The sequence below is a fragment of the Rhinolophus hipposideros genome, assembly GCF_964194185.1.
Source record: "Rhinolophus hipposideros genome assembly, chromosome: 3".
NCBI classification, from domain to species: Eukaryota; Metazoa; Chordata; class Mammalia; order Chiroptera; family Rhinolophidae; genus Rhinolophus; species Rhinolophus hipposideros.
The window spans coordinates 16,183,582-16,199,161 of record NC_138049.1 but is presented as its reverse complement, the minus strand read 5'-3'; the positions used below and the strand labels follow the sequence as shown (position 1 = coordinate 16,199,161).

Here is a 15,580-nt window from a genome sequence, read left to right as displayed (position 1 = left end):
CAGCAGTTTCCCTCAGCAATTCAGAGCTCAGTTCCCTCCATTAATGAAATCCTTTAGTAATAGCATGTGGTGTTTTATATTCAGGCTGAATGTTGCTAAGCCCTCGTGCTTTTCCCACCTCCTCCTTCCTGTACTCAGGGTGGAGGAGGAGAACTTGGCTGAGCCGGGCCGGTAGGCACCTAAAGTTCTTCCTCTCTGCTTTTGGAACAGGAGAGGGGTTTTCATCCCTCCTGCTCTTCCAGCTGTAACGTTCATTTGGCTTTGAGCGCGCTGGCAGGCAGCATGAAGGGAGGGAGAGGTGTGGATTTCCACAAGAAGTTGGAAACAAAGCTGGAGTGGGAATGAGGGCAGGATATTTGTTTTCCAGGACCTTACTCCGCCCCGAATGGATGTTTGGTTCTGGAGTATAACACAATGGGTTGTAACACTTTAGAGTGAAAAGGTTGTCATTTAGGGTCAAAGCTCAGTCTTATGTTTGACTGTCTGTTATTGTGGCTCGATGTGCGTGCTTCCAGGTAGAAGCACACACGTGCATATGCTTTGATTTTTGGCAAACCACTGATTTAATCTAGAAACATTTGTTCTTTTCTTTGCTTCTATGTTAGACATAATAAACATTTAGGGAATTATTGTTTCCAGAGATTGTTCAAGTTGACAAGAAATGGATTTGAGGTCCCTCAGTAATTTTTTTGACATCTGATTCCTTTAAAAAAAAGCAACTGAGCAGTACTATAGTTTAGTCTCTTTCACTCAAAATAGGAATATGAGATGATTTCTGAAATCATCATGGACCTTCACGATTAATTTTAAAATTCATGCAGTTTTCTATGATAAATTTTAACACCTCAAAGTATTTTAACACAGGGTATGACCTTATTTGAGAAATTGTTTAATATTTTTTTCTCTCTTTGATCAGGTTTTTATTCTAAATTAGCTGTCCAAAGTGATTTGACCTTTACGGAATTAATAAATTTTAGTTTATGCGTTTTTTCTTTTGTACTTGTTTTCTGTACTCCGAGCTTTCTTTCTCAGCTGCTGGTTTCTTGGTAGCTGCAGGCTTTTTCCCCACCAGAGGCTTCTTCTGCTTCCTAACGCCACCAGCCTTTCTTTTCTTCCCCACCACAGGCTTCTTGCATGGAACCCCCTTCTCATGTGGTTTGGCTTCTAGCGTTGCTGCTGCTTTACCCCCTGGAGCTATGGTTCTCGCCCCGGTGAAGACTGGTGTTCTGGCACACGGTCTTTGCATGTGGGTATAGCTTCAACATGATTCTCAGGTTTTTCAGTGGATTTTTCTTCAGGAGTCTGCAATGAATCTTCTTTTGTGCCGCTCGGAAGCCTCTGTGGGTCTCTGGGCTTTTCAAGACTTTGCTCAGGTCTGTATTGAGCATCTTGTGTGTGGGAAGGTTGTAGTTACTCTTGAGGGAGGCAGCGTTAACCCAAGCACCACACAGACCATCCAACTTGTGGAAAGCACTGTCAGTCCAAGTGCAGAAACGGCCCACATGCCCGCCAGGAGTAAGTTTCCAAGTGTTCAGTTTGCTTATGTTAAGCAGCGTCGTTCCAGGGATGTTTCCGAAGGCTCTGATGATGCCGTTTTCTCCTCATAGATGACGTAAGGTCCCCTGCGCTGGCTACGATGCCGGTTTCTCATGTTGCCCTTGCCAGCTCTCATTTGCTGAGAGGTGTAGACCTTTCCACTGTCATTCCAGGCCTTCAGTTTCTTAGTTTTAATATTTATTAAGTTTTTTTAGTGTCATTGTTGGGTACAACTACAGATATTATCAAATTTAATTTTGGGGGACTTATATAATGTTTTTTGAAAAATATGAAAGTAATACATGTTTGGAAAATATGTTAAAAATTGAGAAATTAAGTGAACTTTTAAGCATTAGTATGTAGGCATCCTTGCAGATATTTTCACATACATTTGTAAACATATACATGTAGGTAATTTAAAACCATATATAGGATCTGGAGATTTTTACGCTGATCTCGTTAGGAAAAAAATAATGAAAGGAATGCAAGAGTACATGCTTATAAAAAGTACAAAGAGAATAGAAGCACAGGTTAACTGTTAACACTTGGTGCATATCCTCAGACCTTTTCCTGTGTGTGCGTGCTGGCCTATGTTTATTATATATTTTAGTTTGTTTTTTTGCTGTTATATTTCATTGTTAGGGACGTTCCTTAAGCGTTTGTAATGTTAATGATATTTGTCATTCTTAACTAAGGTCTCCAAATGTGGCTTAATGATGAATAGTTTAATTTATAGATCAAATTTCATACATCTACTTACATTTTAAATGTGTTTTTGAAAATTTAAGTCATAATGCCCTAGCTTACATTTATAAGTTCAGCTTCAGCCATTTAGTGTTGTGCATTTCTCTGGATATGGAACATGGACGAGACTTTGAATATGACCAAATTTTAGTATTATTTCTCACTAAATACTGCTTAGCATACTCGGCAAAGTACAAAGTCAATGAGCACATCATACTCAAAAAAATGTTAGGATGATATATTTATACTTGGGAAATAGTGAATGCTTTTCTAGTGACCTCTTTGGTTGTGTTCAATTTTGAATGCATTTCTTCATGTTCTTTTGCAGTATTGAGATGGAATTTCTAAATTTGTTGAATATGATTTTTTCTGCAATGACTAAAGAAAGAGTCAAATTCTTGATGACTGAGCCATTTGCTCGAGGTTGAGCCACAGTTAGGACTTAAGAAACCCTGATAGCTAAACTATAACATTGAAAATTATGATAAGTCATGATATGGTATCTGGGGTTTTCTTCAAAATAAAATGGGATGGAGCTGAAGTATGGGTGAAGGAATACGTAAAACAAAATTAACCGTGAGTAGATAAGTTTTGAAGCTAGGTAATAGGGATTTGGAAGTTCATTATACAGTTCTCTTCACTTTTGTATATTTCAGATTTTCTATAATACATTTGAAATAAGAGAGAGAGAATAATTTTAGCCTGAAACAGTGTGATATTTCAACTTTTAAGTAATAGGTTAAGGTTGAAATACATTGCCAAGATATGCATATGCTACTTGAGTAAACTAAAAATCACAAAAGAATCCTTATGGACATTATCATGAATAAATAAATGGTCCCATCTCATTCCTAATTTTGAAAACTTAGGTGAGCTCCCATCTCCTTGGCAGTCAGTATGGCAGACTGTAGTTTCCAAAGTGGGCCATAAGGATATCTCCCCTCCCAGGGCTTGTCATATCATGGGACTTTGGCATTCCTCCCACTGATGGATGAGGGCTGTGTACCCTCTTCCACGTGGGAGGGCTTGGGACTCCAGCGGAAGTAACAGCATATGATGCTGTATTAAGGTAATGTATCTTCTGCCTGATTCTCTTGGCATGTTCGCTCTTGAAACCCAACATCCTGCTGTGAGAAAGTCCAAGAGCTACATGGAACACCCCTTCATAGATGTCCCCTCTAATAGCCTCTGCTTAGGTCCCACTTGTTAGCCAGCATCAGCCTCCAGACATGTGAGTGAGAAAGCTTTCCAATGATGATGGCCCCATCCACTAAGTCACCCCCACCCTTTGAATCTTCCCAGCAGAGGCCCCAGTCTTCCCAGCAGACGCCCCAGTCACCAAGGAGCCTTTCCTACTATCCCCTTTCTGAATTCTTATCCACTGACTCTGTGAGCATAATAAAATGCTTGTTGGTTTTTGTGACTAAGTTTGGGATGATATGTGGCACAGCAGTAGAAACTGCTGCATATGTTACTGAGGGAGCGAACAGTCAGAATATGTTCATAGGGAGAAAAGAATCTTTTTTCTCAGTGATCATTTCTTTTCATAACATGCCCAAAGGATACATCTGTACTCAGTGACTTGTGTTTTGATGGTATTCACAATTTTTACTGTTTCCATGAACATGATGACTTCCAAGTCAGGAGTTATATTGTGGACCATCAATTATTCCAGGAATAAAGTAGTTTGTGGCTGGCAATCAGGTGCACCTCTTTACTTCTTACTTCACATTCCCCCTTCATTAGAACTCCTTTCTCTTGCAGGAACTCCAGAACCATGGCTTCCTGCCCCTTTCTCTCATTGTGCAGGTTGATTTGGAAGCGGAGAAGGAGATGACCTAGTATGTAGACTGGGCCGGGAAGGGCAGTGTCAAGGAATCTTTCTCTATTCTGAGCTGAATTCCTGCTTCTTTATTATGTGAGCAACACCCTTTTTTGCTGCACATATAGCTGGTGTTACCTCGGTCTGATTCTTTCTTGGTTTTCCACTGCACATTGTGCCATGAAAAAAAATCCAATTTATTTTCCTTGATAAACAGAATAAAAAGGTGTCTAGCACTTCCATATATGCTGGGCGTGCCAAAACAATATATACAAGGGGACACTTTGGTCCACGTTGCTCAAGCAGTAGTTCGCCGTAATCAGAAGTGTCTGGATGCTGATGGTAACCACTTGGAGCACCTCTTGTAATTGCAGACGTCAAACGGGACTTGTATTTATCTTTTGTTATCGGTATATACTATTATAATTTTAATACAGTTGTCCTTTCTTAAAATGTGTATACATTTTTTGGCACTGCATATATGATATACATATATGGCAATTCTTTTTTTTATATGACAATTCTATCAACACTTGTTTCATACTCTGCACACAGGTTGTGTCCAACTGTATATCAGAACACCTGCTAGCTTTAACTCTATTTGTAATTTCTCAGACTCAATGGTGGGTCCTCAAGGGTTTGTTATATTTTTTATTATATATATTTTTTTATGTCTTAAACATCTCATATTCATACTTATATGATTGTAATTGGTAATTACTCTGCAGTTTTGTCATTGATATCATATGACATCCATCAGTGTCACATAATAATGGAATTCTGTCAATAGTCCATTCTGTTTTCTCTTCAAGCATCAGATCCTCAACTTGGTGGATAATTTTAGAAGCTTCTTCTCATTTGTGCAATATTTTTACTTTAGGATGTGGTGCTCTAAGAAATGTTTCTTAACGATGATAGTCTTAAGAGATGAAATTAATATTTGCTCTGAAAAACATTTTGTGACATGTTCTGGAAAAACAAAACAAAACGGAAACATCACTGTGCCAACTCTCCTGTTTAACATCTCCTGTTCCTGATAAACCAGATGTTCTGCATGGAAACATTAACTGGGTCCATTATTTTAAAGGGATGAGTTTTAATACATTATATATCAAACTACACCCCTAGCAATTTCCTAAAAAGTAGCTAAAACACAGTCAAATGTCTGTTATAGGTAACTAACATGTGAAGATGAATTGTTTAGAATGTTACTTCCTGATCATCAAACATTTATTATGGTTATTAACAAGCACCTGTTTTGTGTGCAGGAATAGGCACATTTTGTAGAATATACCATAAATGTTATGTTTATGATATTGAGTGACAAACTATGCACTCCATAAAAAATTGTATTAGAAAAATGCAGATAAAATATACAATACAGGCAGAAAATGCCCTGTTGTGGACTATTACTAGTGAAGCAGAGATTTAGAGTTTGAAGAAAAGTTAAGAACTGAGAAGGGAGAGAGTTGAATCAGGTTTTTTTTTTTTTTTTTTGGATGGTTATGGAAGGACGTGAACTGGAGTTGGGTGTTAAAGGGGCAATTTCAGAGAAAATGTCAGAAACTGGTAGAGTTCTATTATCACTCTGAGGCTTCCATACTGATTTAAAGTGAAAAACTTGCAGACTATACCTTTGCTTGCCTCCTGTTGTTTAAGTTCGTACATTTCTTTATGAGATGCTAAGCAGTTAGCTATGAGGGCATCATGATTGGTCAATACATCGGAACCTCCAAAATACATATCCCTTTTGTTGATTACACCCGAGTCTGACTCCAGTTAGAATTGGAATATAATTCAAACATTTCCATACATTGTTTTGGAAAAATGGTTTATCAAGTTAGGGACAGAAATATAATTTATCCTGTAATGACAAAGGTGGCAGTAAAAACCAGGATGTTAACCAGAATTCTATGGGGCTTCATGCCACACTATTTTTTCATAACAAATAAGGCCTTGGCACCAGGGATGAGGTGTTGCCAAGTCCATTTAAACTCTTTTCTCTGCCATTCTTGTCTAAAAAACCATCCCAATCTCAGATTGACTCACCCAGCACATTCCTTTCATAGTCTATATTTTTACTGGATTCCTATTACCTATTTACATTTATGAATTTATTCTGAGTTATAATTTTTTAAATATTTCATTGCTAAGTTCTTAAAACATTGGTCTAGTTTTGTAATCGTGCTAATGGTGGAACAGGCAGTTTTAATAAACTGAACAATTAGATGCAAGTGAGAATTCATAATTTGAGATGATCTGTTCCCGTTTCCTGAATGTTTGCTGAGACTAACAAAACAAGCTTCATATCTCATACATGCGCAATCCTGAAGAATGTACACGATGGGATTATCGGAAAACTCATAATCAACCTGATATGTCAGATGTGTATAATGTTAGAGATGTTACCTCATCCTCTAAAACTGCCCATCGGCTTGTTTCCCACTTGATCAGGTGGGGGACATCCCTGAACTGGGGACCACACTTTGATGAGGACCTCCACTTCAGCACCCTTTAGAGTTAAAATTTATCTCTTCTTATGAGAAATACAAGTGTACTAGTATAACTCTTATTTTCCCATAATACATTTTAACACTTTTAATAGTATAAGTTGCTATTTTGCAGCCAAAACTCATTTTTAATATATTTCTCTTTTTTTCTCTTTCAAAGGGTTATAGTGTTTTTATTACTATAAAATGAGAGTGTTGTACTACCTGACTTTATCTCTAAAACTTGGATTCCTGTTTCTTCTTTATGACTTAATGATTTTTCAGTGTACTCATACTGTCTTGCATTTTATTTCATCTTTTAACTGGATGCTGAGAGTTTTTGTTTTAAAATTTTCATTTAGCTTAGTTCATTGGTATTACTGGAGCATGGTGATTTTTTTTTCTTTTTTTTCTTTTTTTTTTTTCTTTTTTTTTTAGGGCTGCCAGGTAATAATCAAGTTAACTGTCCAGTTTCCTAAAAATACTTGCACCTAGCCCTACATGTGTTACTAAATATCCTGAGTGTATTTAGAACTTTAAAATCAGATTAGAACTCTACTGTTGTTGAAAAAGAAACTGAACATAAATGAGTCTATGTAATACCATAAATTCTGTGTGGTAGTCACAGTCAAAGCACATCTAGAGAATTACTTCCCCATTAACTGTCAGTGCCCTTCAATTAGATTGGAGTTGTTTCTTTAGTAATAAATTGTCAGTAGTGTCCAGTGGTAAAGTTTGGAAAACAGTTCAATGTTAAGAGACTAGAGCTGTCATTAAAAAAACACTTTAGTTTTTCCAGAAAAATCTGTTTATCTCCGCCATCTCCTCCCACTGTACCCTAGCGTTTCCCAAATTCCCCCATCTCTTCTTACATATCTATTTGTCTTTCTGGTGTATGCCACGTTTGGAAGTCTCGTTAAACCAGCATCTGTTCTGTTTTAGGAGAAACCCGATGCCAGCCCCACGTCACTTCAGCTGCGGTCCCAGATCGAAGTAAGCACAGTGACTTTAATCATCTATTTTTGCTTCTGCCTTTTTTCTTTTTAAAGTGATATTCTGAACAAATCAGATAAAACCTGCTGCTCTGCCTGTACTGACACTGTGAATTTTCTCTCTTAGGAGTCGCTTGGTTTCTGTAGCGCCGTGTCAACACCAGAAGTGGAAAGAAAGTAAGTTTCCCTCCCTTTGCCCAGGATCAGAATTTCTGAGTAGGTATCTTTTAGGTCCATCCTCACGGAAGTCAAATGGGTGAGATTGGTGTTTATGTGGATCTTGATGTTATTTTCCATACATGTTGCATGTGTACATACTTGTAAGTGGATAAGAGTGTGTTTTCAGTTGTAACGCTATCGGTGATGCCTAACGATTCTGCTAAGCCTTATTGACTTTACACTGCTTATTGTGAGTGAATTCTAAATAAATACCTGGAAGTGAGCATGGAGAAAGGGAAAGGACAGTTCAGTCAACCAAAATGGGCTTCCTTCTCTTATGTTAGCTTTTGATATACGATGAAAGTCATAGAGAAGTGAGGCACAAAAGTAAAATACATTCCAGAATAAAACAATGATTTAAATACCCTCCTCTGCATTTTGCTTTGATGGGTGACCTTAAAACAGGAATAAATGCTTGTGTCAAAAGATGGCAAATGCTCACTAACCTTTCCTGTTAAAGGTAATATTTTGGTTTCCTTGTCCTAACTTGGACTCTGTAATTTTTACTCTCATGGTAGAAAATTCTATGTTATATCTTGTATTTCCAGTATTTCTTTTAGGCAAGTTTACAAAACAAAAACAAAACAAATGTTTTTTCCCCCCTTTTTCTATAACCTTTCCCTTTTCTACTTTATTCCATCATAATTATGCCAGAATGTTCTATTTATGATCTTCTGAGGTAAAGAAATTTTAAGAAAGTCCACATGTTTAAACAGACACTTCCTTTGGCATAGGGCCACTTATACTGTTTCATGCCAAGAGAGGCATAGAAGTGGTTTAGGAGTAAAGTATTTCTGGAATGAAAAGCACACGTTGAGAGAGCGTGTGTATACACTTCACAGCACAGCTTCGCCTAATCCATCCACGTGTGTGTGCTGCGGGCATAGAGGCGGCTTCAAGGAGGGAAAGGCGTCTTTGCCAAGGATTCAGCCCTCAGTTTAAGAGGCAAAGCAGATTTGGTTCAGGATCAAGGAACCTTGGAGATGATGAGCAAAAGAAGCTCAAGGCCCTTGCCCGCTCAAGGTTAGAGGATAAATGTGCAATTAGCATGAATTTCCCTTGTTTTGGTTGCATATATCCTTCCAGCCACTTAATAATATGGAGGCTGAAATAGCCAAGAAATTTGACTTGACATTGATTTTGAAATTGGAGGTACCATAGTGATGTTGAACCGAGCCTGGGCAGGAAGAAGAAGTGTTGAGTGAATGGGCTGTTGGTTCACCTGACCTAGTTTGCTACCTACATGGATGGTGTGATTCAGGCTGAGAACTCAGGTGTTCTCTCAGAATCTCTGAATCCTTCAGAAAACAAGAAATGTTTGTCTTTCCTCTTAAGAGGAAGTGACTCACCAAATTTGTACTAATCTTAGAGTAGGCATTTCTTCTTCCCTTCATTTGTGGGTAGTCATTCTTTCCGTGTTTATATCCTTCACTTAGTAAAATATGGGATGACTCCTGTGGCCAGGGCAGAGACTGGCAGCCTCCTCTGAGGTTAACAAAAAAAATGGAAAACACACATATACAAAAGCTACTGACAGCCTCAACCCCTTCATCTGTAATACTGCCATTTTGTTTCTGTTCTTTTAAGTGGTTTACTTAAACTTAGGTGTTTCTAAGTAATTTGTAAGTTTTGATACATTTTTGTCCTTCATTTTCCTAGTGATAGTTTTTGAAGATTGTGTAACTTTTTTTTCACTTCAAAAAAACTAGAAAAAAATTTAATCTTACAGAAAAGTTGCAAGAATTGTGCAATGAACTCCCATATAAATTTTACTTAGACTCACCAATTTGCATACTTTCTCACCTATTCTCTGTCTCTCTCATATAATATCACTAATTATTATTATTGTTGCTGAACTATTTGAGAGTAAGTTGCAGACATCATGGCACTCACCCCTAAATACTTCAGTATACATCTCCTAAGGACCAGGCTGTTCTCTTACGGAACTGCAGTGTAATTACCAAATAGAGGAATTTAAATGCTGACTTTCCTAATATATAGTTCATATTCAAGTTTCCAGTAGTGTCTACTATAGTACTTTTGTTTCAATTCAACACTAAAAAACCATTCATTGCATTTGCATGCCCTATCACTTGTCACATTTAATCTGAAAGGATTTCTTGGCCTTTCTTTGTCTTTTATGATATTGGTATTTTTTTAAGAGTGTAGTCTAGTTGTTTTATGAAATAGTCCTCAGTCTGGGTTCCTTCTGAAGATGCAGGAAATACATTTTGATGTTGTATTCACCTCAGTACATTGCATCACGATAACAGTTTGCCCTATTAGTGGTGATATTAATTTTATCATTTAATAAAGTGATGTCTGTCAGATTTCTTCTGAAAAGTTCCAGTTTTCCCTTTGCACTTAATAAATATTCTGTGGGTAGGTAATCCAAGACTATGTCTGTATCTTGTTCCTCATTCAAACCCTTACCTAATGGTTTTAGATTCCTTTAAAGATTCTTGGGTGAATCAGTTTTTACTGCGACTTGCAAAATGGCGATACTCGTTCTTAAATTGATAAGTGTTTCAGATTTAATCTTCCAAAAACATTTTTCTAAAAAGATTGAGGTCAGTCTGAATGCTGTAGGTCACATTATAATCTGAATAGTTTTGATACCATGTTTATGTTGAATTATTTGTATTTGTGTACTTGAAAATGCAAATGCTTTGAAATGCAAAGTCCTGCTATTCTTTAGATCAAAATGCTTACCAGTAGCTTTGCAAGCCCTGGGAGATGACCTGGCAAGCCAGTTGGTCGTGTCTGGTTGGTTAGTGTTTGCCAACCAAAACAGCCTTCTGAGTCAGCAGTGTTGTTTTATGGGCAGACGTTTTCTTCTGCTTTTTATTCAAAAGGCAAGCAAACTCAGTAAACCAAAGTGGACAAATCCTGCAACCACCCACCCTAGAAGCAGAGGCAGAGATGGAAACGGGCCAGGTTGCCGTGGAGGGATTAGCTCTGTGGCTCCTTCCCTCTAGACCCACCGCTGTCCCCCCCACCCTTGGGCAGGGACCTGGACACATCTTTCTCCTTCCCTTTTCCCCCAGTTAAATCCTGTTCTAAGGAAGGTTTCAGAGATTGTTATGATGCAAATGTCTGATTTCTCAAAGCAGTGTCATCTCTCTCAGTGGTATTTAACATTGAACAGATTTGAAGTCTTCAATTACAGGACTATGGCTCTGACCAGAAATAACGCATGAAGTGGGCCTTTTGCAGGGGAATCATGAGAAGGGGAGCAGTGAGAAGTCCAATATACGTGACATTACTGCTCCCGGATATCCTGCCACGTGGGGCTGCTAGGGCTGTATTTGGCCTGTAGCTGTGCGTGACCTGCATGATATATAGATAGATAGATAGATAGATAGATAGATAGATAGATAGATAGATATTAATAGATACAGGACAGACCCAACCCCCACCAGTGTGACAAACGCCCCATTCATCCTTATTTTCTTACAATCTGTCTGGTCCCTTCATATGCTTTCACTGAAAATATAATAAATATTGCATTTATTTACCTTGGCAATAAATGAGACTGTCTACTTTATTACACCAGTCCTGGATTTGTGTCAATTGGCTGAGAGGTGTTAGTTAAATTTCTTGTTCCTTACTAGTTAGTCTTAAGAATTAGCTAGAAAGCAAGGCCTTTTTTTTTTTTTTTTTTTGGCTTGGATATATCTTTATAACTCTGTATTAGGAACAAGTTCCTACAGATAACAGAAAACGTGACAAATAGTGGCATAAACACATCCAAGGTTCATCAGGTACGTGCTTGTTCCATGCTTGGCACTGAGGCTCAAGTAAGCCTTCAGGAACCCACCCACACTGGGTTTGTTTGTTTTTTTTTGTCCTCCTGGTTTTAAAGTGGCTGCTGCATCTTCCAGGTAGGAAGGAGAAAGCAGGGTGAAGGGAAGAAGGTAGAAGGGCAAAAGGCCAGGGGCACATTCCGTAAAAAAGCTTTCCTAGAAACCCTGTCCACCACATTCCACTGTGTCCCACTCATGTCTTCCCGCCACACGTGTCACTGAGCACGGGCTTTGTGTGCAGGCCACTGTTCTGGGTGCTAGGATGTTGTGGTGAAGAGCTGACATGAGCTGCATGTTAGGAGATGGGCCAGAAAACAGTTATATAATTGAACTGGTGCTGTGAAGAAACCTAAAGCAAAGTTAGTAGACCCAGAATTGGGGTCCTTGGTGACCACAGCCATAGGGGAGTTTGGAGAAGTGAGTATATTTAACTGAGCACATGGCTGCCATGAACAAAATGGGCTTTTTAAGGAAGGAGGCAAAACAGACATTGGGTAGCAAACTAACAGGATTTTCCCCACAGTAAGTTACTCTTTTATTTGTATGTGTGTAGTCTGAAAATTAGTTCAAAGTTGAACAAATAAACTGTGTCAGGATTATTTAGATTCATTACTTTCGAGGAAGTCAGCTGAGGGGAGAGGAGGAAGGGAAGTAGAGGCCAGAGAGCAAGCAAGTCACAGTAGGGGAGCCCACCTGGTTATTTCTAGGTGTGTCTCTATTATAGATGGAAGTAGTCTTTATGGGGTTGGTTCATATGGAGTGAAAATTGTAAAAGAAAAAGCAGGAAATAGTAGATAATGTTTACTGCATGCTTGTTATGGGCCAGGAACTCATCTATGCATTTAACGTTGACTCGTTTAATACAACAACCCTGTGACGTTCAGTACCATATCCTTCCCATTTACAAACGCAGAAACTGAGGCGCAAAGAGGTTAATAAATTGCCCAAGGCTACACAGCTAAATAGTGACAGAGCCCAGATGTGATCCCAGTTGAGAAGCCATGCTCCTAAACACTAAAGTATAATTCCGAAGTACTTAATTGTGTTGCTTATGCAAATGTAGAGGTTAGAGGCAAATTGAGTTCATTAGCATTATAGAAATAGCAGCAGTTAAAACGTACTCTCTAGAGTTTCTCTTGGAAGTAGGAGGAAGTTTTACTCTCATTCAGATATAAGCTGGGTCTTAGTTATTTATTTATAGAGGCAGGAAGGTCCAAAATAAATCCCCAAACGTCACCTTAGCCAGTATTTATAAGCTCTTTTCTACTAAGTCTTTCACCAGAGTTGAACATTTACTGATTTAAGTTTCACTTTTTTTATTACCTATGACTACAGTTGAACTATTTTATGGTGAGAAAGTCCAAAAATATATAGCATGATGGGAAAGGAAGATAAATAAAAGGAGGGAAAGCCAATGGAGCAGTGTCTTGGAGTCGAATAAAATGCAAGGAATATAGTTGATAAATGTTCTGTGTGAGCGTTCCCTCCATTTGGACATTGCTTCGCTGTTGGATTTGTTTCCTCTGGCCAGCCGATTACTCTTTTGATGGTGTCAGCGTGCCTTTTTTCCCCCTCAGAAGCCCTGGTCTTCACCTCCTCTTTCCTCTTAGCCTTCAGGGAAGAAGCTCCTGCTTGTGTTCATGTATAACCCGTTCCTCTCTCTCATCTGCTTCTCTCTGAGTTGCTTGCTCTCTGGCCTCTCCTCCCTCTTCCTCCTTTCCTTTCTCTTCCTCCTCTCCCCTCAGGGTCTGCTCTCTGCCTGCCTGTCCATCCACCTCATCCTTTGACTTGCTCTCCAGACACAGGAAGCTCCTGCAATTTCTCCCACGGTGCACTGTGCCGCTGCAATGACTGCCCTTTCCCGTGGGGTGTCTGCCCCCCACTCTCTCACCACCCTCCCCACACTCCTTCTCTGGGCAAGCTCCATTCAACCTTAAAAATTCAGCCCTGCTCTTGGCTCCTCCCAGAGGCATCCCTAATCCACAGAGTTGGGGTGAGATGTCCTGCCACTGGGCCTCCCGGGCGCTCCGTCACTGTTGCGGTAACTGCAGTTATTTGTGCACGTATGAACTTCCATACGTGTGTGTGTGTGTGTAGTCACCGCGCACCCTGAACTCCGGATGTTTTACTAAAACACTTTCAATAATGGATAAATGAGTGAGTGGGTGAGTGCGCACAAATATGTGTACTTCTTCTCCACCCCATAAAAATCTTGCTGTTCTCCCAAACCATAATTCTGTTTCTCTCCTCCCTCAGAAAAGTGGTACCTAGATTAGAAAGGGGGTGGTGTATGGACAAATAGCAGGTTGTCGGAGAAAGAAGGATAAAGGAGGATAATGAGTTCTGCTATAAGAATGCACAGCGTGGGGTGACAGCCACTCGCCCCCCCCCCCCCAAGCCTGACTCCTCTCTTCCTTCCCTGCAGAAACGCCCTTTCCGAGGTCAGTGACACAACAGTAACCATCCCAAAGACCCTTCCCCACTTGTAGACCCTAGTTGCATTTGGCTCTGCTGCCTTTCCTTTTGGTCACACTTCCCTCTTTGCCATTGGTGTCTGTGACATTGTGGTTCCAGTTTCTCCTCCTTACTTTATGGCCCCTCTTTGCAGTTCCCTTTTTTCTGCCCACCCCTTCCTGTCGATATTCCCCTGGGGCTTTGTATCCAGCCTACAAGCTCTCCCAAGACACTTACCCACGCCCATGGCCCCTGGCTTTGAACTGTTGTCTCTAGGCGCCCACCTCAAATCTTCATCTCTCCTGTGCCTGTTTCCCAATCTGGTGACCTGCCTGTTACAGCCTTTTGCTGGAGGCCTGCCCACTGCAATTACTGTCACCCCAAGCTGTGCATTCTTATAGCAGATCTCATTATCTCCCTTCCTTCCTTCCTTCCTTCCTTCCTTCCTTCCTTCCTTCCTTCCTTCCTTCCTTCCTTCCTTCCTTTTTTCCTTCCTTCCTTCCTTCTTCCGACAACCTCCAATTTGCCCATACACCCCCCTTTCTATCCCATGGACCACTTTTCTGTGCTTTCACCCCAGCATTTACATCACTACCTCCTGCTTTTCTTCTGTGATCCCAAAACCTCATTGGTCACATCCTGTTGCTTCTGTAATGTCTCCTTTGTTTCCCTCTTTTTCATCTTCACGGCTCCAAGTGATACCTTCAATACTCTTTCCATGAACTAGAAAAGAGCATTCAGGAAGTTACTTCCAGATTTGTGTCCCCAAAGTACAGTTAGGCCACAGCACACTGACGGGACGCCCAGATCCCCTCAGTGGCACCTGTAATTAGAACCTCTACATGTTTTTATTTTGGTAACCAAAATCCCCCTGATACAGCCCAGCCCCTCTTTATCCCTACATCTCCCAGTCTCCCAGTCACATGACCTAACTCCAGACCCACTGGATACTCTTACTTCCCAGCACCTCCCGGGCTGTTTGGAGTCCATACTTCAAAAGCATTTCCTCTTTTTAAGTCCTACTATTTTAAGGATTGCTTCTCCTTGATTGCTTTCTCTGTCCCTGTATCCTTTTCACCTTTTGGAATCCATCAGCATTTTGCGTGGATTTGATATTTCTTAGTGTGCTTCAACAAGTATCATCATCATCATGATTGTCAATAATACCACAATATCACGTAATAGCTTATTTTTGTGTATTGGACATTATGCTAATCACTTCTACTGCATTTTATCATTTACCTTTTTTACGATCTCATTGAGATATGTACTGTTTTTGAGAGTACAATTGACCCTTGAACAACATGGGTTAGAACTGCATGGGTCCACTTAGATTTTTTTTTTCTAGTAAGTATACAGGTGGCCTTCCATGTCTCTGTGTTTCATACCCATAGATTCAACCAACTGCGGATCGAAAATCACATTTTTGATCCACTGTTGGGAATCCACAGATGCAAAAGGCTGACTGTGTGCATTGTTCTATGCCATTTTATATACGGGACCTGACCATCCTCGGAT

At 39.8% G+C, this 15,580-nt stretch overlaps 1 protein-coding gene across 6 annotated transcripts in view; it reads left to right on the top strand.

Moving 5' to 3' along the window:
* The window catches only part of SASH1 (SAM and SH3 domain containing 1), a 264,800-nt gene that overhangs the window by 165,897 nt on the left and 83,323 nt on the right, over nt 1-15,580 (top strand). For all 6 annotated transcript variants that reach the window (XM_081032321.1, XM_081032319.1, XM_081032316.1 and 3 more), the window contains exons 3-4: nt 7,534-7,584; nt 7,711-7,760. In XM_081032321.1, coding sequence (XP_080888447.1) covers nt 7,534-7,584; nt 7,711-7,760 — 101 coding nt within the window. The remainder of the gene's footprint in view (nt 1-7,533; nt 7,585-7,710; nt 7,761-15,580) is intronic.